This window comes from Acomys russatus, chromosome 3 (genome assembly GCF_903995435.1).
Source record: "Acomys russatus chromosome 3, mAcoRus1.1, whole genome shotgun sequence".
Taxonomy (NCBI): Eukaryota; Metazoa; Chordata; class Mammalia; order Rodentia; family Muridae; genus Acomys; species Acomys russatus.
The window spans coordinates 82,288,297-82,294,660 of record NC_067139.1 but is presented as its reverse complement, the minus strand read 5'-3'; the positions used below and the strand labels follow the sequence as shown (position 1 = coordinate 82,294,660).

At 44.7% G+C, this 6,364-nt stretch overlaps 1 gene segment (V, D, J or C); it reads right to left on the bottom strand.

Moving 5' to 3' along the window:
* Window positions 1–1,500: 1,500 nt before the first annotated feature.
* Window positions 1,501–2,030, bottom strand: LOC127187158 (T cell receptor alpha variable 17-like). The segment is given in 2 exon segments: window positions 1,501–1,859; window positions 2,006–2,030. Coding segments are annotated over 2 exon segments (384 nt in total).
* Window positions 2,031–6,364: the final 4,334 nt, after the last annotated feature.

Here is a 6,364-nt window from a genome sequence, read left to right as displayed (position 1 = left end):
GATAGACAGACAGAGAGAGAGAGAGAGAGAGAGAGAGAGAGAGAGAGAGAGAGAGAGAGATTTATATATGCACATATGAATATATGTATATATGTATCTGTATATTTTTTAATGAGTAAAATTTAACTGGAAAAAAACAGTGTTCTCTAAAGAGATGTTGCTGATCACTCAACATCAGCTTGGCACAGGTGACAGTTCTCTGTGTTCAGAGTGTTGGCATCCATTTCACTAGCCTAAGATTTGGAAGTAACAAGAAAGATTTCTAATTGTGACGGAGATAATAAATGCACAGATTAACAAGCTTCGCAGTGGCATTTCCATGCATCCACCCTTCTCGGTTCACTCTTGTGTCCCCCTCTCTGTTCTTTCTTATTGATGCCTCTCCTATCTTGTTTGGTTGTTGACATGAGATAGAACAAGCAATGGTGGTATTTGTGTGTCTACTTCTCTCAGTGTGGTGACCTCCGGTTTTATCATTTTGCACTCAATGACAGGCTTTCATTATTTATGGCTACATAATATTCTTCTGTGTCTATGCAAAGTTGCCTTTCTTCATTCATGTGTTAATTGGGCAACCGACACAATGAGTGAATCTTTATGTTGTAGTTGAGTGAAAGCAGCCAAATGAGGGAAGATGCACACAGTGACCTTATATTTTCCAATCTCCTGAGAGATATTGAGAAAAAATTACAGAAATTAAACTTTTGTCATTCAAGTGAAGGGCGAGGAGCAGTTGTAGGGGCTGGTGAAAATGTTCCAGCTCATTATACACTGGTACCACGTGGATACAGACAAGTGACCTGTGTGTTCATGTTTCCTGTACTTGCATTCTACTGTATTTAATCATGTGGCTAAATTATTATGAGCAACAAATGATGATGATTCACAAAAGTGTGTGAACCAGCACAGGCTCCTGGCCTGACACCCTGTTCTAGCACCCTGCTGCTCCCTATAAGGGAAGACCTACAGAACTATGTACATGAACAGACGACTGTCTGGGACAGACACTGAAATAAAAAGTAACCTTTGCCCTCTGGCTAAATCACAGGGATATTCTCCGTGATGCGGCATAGGAAGCCCTGAATACAGGATAATTGCTGGATTGTAGAGAACAAACGACAAGGAAGCTTCTGCCTGTATTCTAAAGCCAGAGCTTGGATGCAGATGTCTGAGAGAGCACGGCGACCTTCAAGCTTAGAAGTGCATGTGTAGGGAGCTTTCCTCTTTGACACTGTAGATTTAAGCCTTTCTGTTTTTCACCCACAGCAGAATATATACTTAAGAAGAATCTATCCATTTTCTGAGGATCTTGCCTAAGCCAATGTGGTTCTGAGGGTGGTACCACCTCCTTCCTGGAATCTTAGGGTATCAGGACTCTATATCCTGTACATTTCCTTTCAACACTGGTAAGGAAAATAAAGTTTTAAAATGTCACAATGTTGAAAGAATTCTTTTGCATTGCCAGAAGACTCTTATTCACGGGATGACACAAGTAGCTCTTCACCCTCTGTCAGGGTTTAGGCAGCAGCTCTGGGGGTTTGTGTCAGGACTGCAGGTGCCTGCTGCACACTGTGCATCTGTAGCACAGAAGTATACACCAGCGTCTACAGCCAGGACAGCAGTGATGGACAGGGAACTGCTCTGGGTGGAGGTGTCAAGAGTGGCTCTTAGTCTTCCGTGAAGTTTCTCTCTCTCATTTGAGCGTATCAACACGAGCAGGGCAGGGCCTTTGCTGGACTCCTGTCTGTACCACTGTAAGGCCAATGTGGATGTCTTGTAACTGCAGTTCACAGTGACGTCTTCACCCTCCTGGATGCTCAGAACCTGAAGATTCTCTTGTCCTAGTTGGCTGTTAACCCCTACATAGAAGCACAGGCCAGAGGACAGGAGTTAGTGGTTACATTTTTAAACTGCATTTCCATGTTATTAAAGAAGCTTCATCTCACATGTATATGGGCTATGAACTTTGTTGTTCCTGCTCCTCTTGCTATAAACCCCAACTCACTTGTCATTTGCAGCCACAGCGTCATCATTGACACTCCCAGGAGTCTGTCCATTCTTCCTTTTGGAGATCAGGTCACAAGAGGTGAAGTTCCAGGCCTGCTCACAATGTGGTTGGTTCCTGAGCACCTGGCTTGAAGAGTCTCTCAGGAACAAGTTCAAACACCACCCTCCCTGCCCCCTCCCTTCTTCATCTCCCCTCCTCTTCCCCCATCTCTCTGATTTAAAGCCTAGGCAGTCTGCGGAAGAGGAAGCCTGACATCTGGTGGTGGCACCAACTTGCTACTAGGAGAGCATGGCCTCCAGTGGTGAGGGGTGTGCACAGCTGAAACTGCAGTGCTGTTCTAGTCTCTGCACTCATCTTGTTAGATTTCTTAGTCAGTGTACGGAGACAGAAGGCATAAAAGGATACTAGAGCTTGATCTCTACAGATTGCTCCAAAACAGTGAACGATGGATGGACAACCTCCCATGGGAAAAGGGTTGTCTGTATGGGGAAAGGTCTGCAGTCAGTGACTCTTTATAAGGATGGGGTGAGGGTATTGCTCACATCCATAAGGAGCTAGGAGAGTTCTGCAGTTTCTCATTCCCTGGGCTCCCCAGGAACCAGTCAAAGGGTGCCAGGTTGGTTCCGGGTGGCAAGTTGGTTCCAGGTGCCAGGTTGGTTCCGGGTGCCAGGTTGGTTCTGGGTGCCAGGGCAACCGCCCACTACACAGCTGCAGAATGACAGGGTAGGTCCCATTCCATGTCATTTTCTTCCTCTCAAGATGACCAATGACCAATGGAAGGTCGTTTGTAGAAATCCTGTCTTGTGACCAAGCTCTGGTTCCAGCTCAGGTAAAATCCTGTGAGTCAGGATAGAACTCAAGAAGTGCTCTGAGTCCAATGTTTACAAAACACCTTTAAGAAGTGTAGATGAGGTGGATTCAAGATGGCGGCAAGCAGAGTGGATCGTGTTGGGAGGCTCCAGTGAACAAATCATGGAATTGCACAGATTTCTGAGCCAGGAAGACAGAGGTCCCCACACCACGGCAGCGGGAGTGCTCCATGGTTCGGAGGGACCAGGGTGTGGAGGACCTGTGTGCCCCTGCACATGGGAGGAGCATGGATATTCTTGGATTGGAACAGCAGTGGCAGAGGCAGCAGCAGCAGCAGTGGCACCAGCAGCACCAGCAGCAGCAGCGGTGGCTGAGGTTTGCAGCTCAGACCCTTCCGGTGGAGGCGATTGGTGTGGTGGCCCCTGGGAGTTGCTGCGGGAGAGGGGACTCTGGGCAGGATTTGGGTCACAGGGTGCCTTGGGACCCAGACTGAATTTGGCGGACAGTACGGCCCCAGAGTCCGGGGTTCAGGCAGTGAGCAGTGCCGTGGAGACACTGGCTCAGCTCAGCAAGCAATTCAGCCTGAGGCACTAACTCAGCACAGCCACAGCTCCCCTGCTGTGACACAAGTTGGGCGGAGTGCTCAGTTCCACAGCAGCGCTAGCTCAGCACAGCTGCAGTTCTCCAGCTGTGACGCAGGCTGGGAGGAGCGCTCAGTTCCACTGGAGGCGCTGGCTTGGCTCAGCAAGCAGTTCTGCACGAGACACTAGCTCAGCTCGGAGGGCGGTTCTGGGGCGCTGACACAGGCTGAGGTCAGCATGCAGATTCAGCCCAGAGGCCCAAGCTGGATTTGCTGGGCAGACTGGGCCGAGAGGCTCTAGCTGAGCTATGCTCACAGGCTTGGTGGCCCTAATACTTTGGCTGGACTATCCACGCAGCTTAGGCCAGGAGTCCTAGGTTTAGGTTCAGGCCCAGTGTCCCTGGATGGACTTGGCAGGGAACCCAGAAGGCTGTGGATACTTTGGCCTGACACAACACTCATTCAGAGACCCAGATGGTTGCAGGACCCAGGGTACACGGGAGCTGAGGATCACTGGCTGTGAGAGTGAAAAATGACAGAGATAGTCTCCTGCCATCTACACCAGTGAAGCATCAGAGCTTCCAGCCTAGGGAAATGGTGAGAAAACAAGTGAATCTATCATCAGACCCCCTCCACCTGGAAACTACCCAACAAAAACAGAGACAGCAAGATGTCTAAAGGACAGCGTAAAACCATATGCAAAAAAAAAAAAAAAATCAACATGGCATCTCCAATTTCCAGCAATCCCAAAGAAAACAACCCAGAGAACTCAAACACAATGAAAATACAAGAAAATGCCCTCAAATCCATAGTAATGAGGATGGTAATGGAGGAAACAAATAGAATTCCTAATCGAATGCAGGGAGATGCAGCCAAACAGGTGAAAGACATAAAAAAAAAAAGCACATAGAGTGGAACTGGAAAAATTGCAGGAAAATGCAAACAACCAGATGAAAGAAATAAATAAAACGGTTCAAGCTCGGAAGACCTATAAAGAGGCAATGGAAGAAATTCAGGAATATACAAACAGTCAGATGAAAGAAATCAAAAATTCAGTTCAAGGTCTGAAGATGAAAATGGATTCAATGATAAACACAGAGAGAGAAGAAAAACGACTATGTGACACCTCAAAGAAGAGAGTAAGCAACACAGAGGTGAGCTTTTCTAACAGAATCCAAGAGATGGAAGAACGAATCTCAGGTCTAGAAGATACAATCACAGACCTGGAAGCAACTTTTAAAGAAAATGCCAAATCTGGAAAACTGACACAAAACATCCAAGAAATTAAGGACACCTGTAAAAAAAGAAATCTGAGGATAATGGGCATTGGAGAAAGAGAAGATATCAGACTCCAAGGCTCAGAAAATATTCTCAACAAAATCATAGAAGAAATGTCCCCAATCTAAAGAAAGAGATGCCTAGAAACATAAAAGAGGCCTACAGAATACCAAATAAAATTGACCAGAAAAGAAAAACGGCCCGTCACATAATAATCAAAACACAAAACATACAGAACAAAGAAAAATATTAAAAGCTGCAAGGGAAAGGGGCCAAATAACATTTAATGGCGAACCTATCAGAATTACACCCGACTTCTCAGCAGAGACCATAAAAGCCAGAAGGGCCTGGACAGAGATCCTGCAAACCCTAAGAGACCACAGATGCCAGGCCAGACTACTTTACCCAGCAAAACTATCAATAACCATTGATAGAGAAAACAAAATATTCCCTGACAAAAACAGATTCAAACAGTACCTATCCACAAATCCAGCTTTCCAGAAGGTACTAGAAGGAAAACTCCATCCCAAAGGGTCAAGCTACAACCAAAGGTACTCAGGAAATAGAAAACTATACCATGGCAAAAACACAACTACACAAACACTTGACTGGAACCAATATCAAAATTAAAACTCTTAGCAGTCACTGGTCATTAATATCTCTCAACATCCATAGTCTCAATTCTCCAATAAAAAGACACAGACTAACTGAATGGGCGCATAAACAAGATCCAACATTCTTCTGCATTCAAGAAACACATCTCACCCATAACAATGGGCATTACTTCAGGGTAAAATGTTGGAAAAAAATATTCCAAACAAATGGTCACAAGAAGCAAGCAGGTGTAGCCATTTTTGTATCGAACAAAATAGACTTTCAACCAAAATTAATCAAAAGGGATGAGGAAGGACACTTCATACTCATCAAAGGTAAAGTCAACCAAGATGACATCACAATTCTGAGCATCTATGCTCCCATTACAAGGGCACACACATTTGTAAAAGATCTGCTAAAAAAGCTTACACCACACACCGATCCCCACACAATAATAGTGGGAGACTTCAACACCCCACTCTCACTGAAGGATAAGTCATTGAAACAGAAACTAAGCCGAGAAATAACATCATTAACCAATGCCATGGGTCAAATGGATCTAACAGATATCTATCGAACATTTTACCCAAACAAGAAAGAATAGACCTTCTTCTCTGCAACCCATGGAACCTTCTCCAAAATTGATCACATCATAGGTCACAAAGCAAGCCTCAATAGATACAAGAGGATTGAAATAATACCTTGTATCCTATCAGATCACCATGCTCTTAGGCTGCAATTCAACAACAACAGAAATAACAAAAGGCCTACATGTATGTGGAAACTAAACAACTCTCTGCTAAATGACACCTGGATCAGGGAAGAAATGAAGAAAGAAATCAAGGAGTTTCTGAAATTCAATGAAAATGAAGGAACAACATACCCAAATTTGTGGGATACAGAGAAAGCAGTGCTAAGAGGAAAATTCATAGCACTAAGTGCCTTTAAAAAGAAATTGGAAACATCGCACATAAGCATCTTAACAACACAACTGGAAGCCAGAAAAAAAAGAAGCAGAAACACCCAAGATGAGTAGACCTCTGGAAATAATCAAACTCAGGGCTGAAATTAACAAATTAGAAACTAAGAAAACA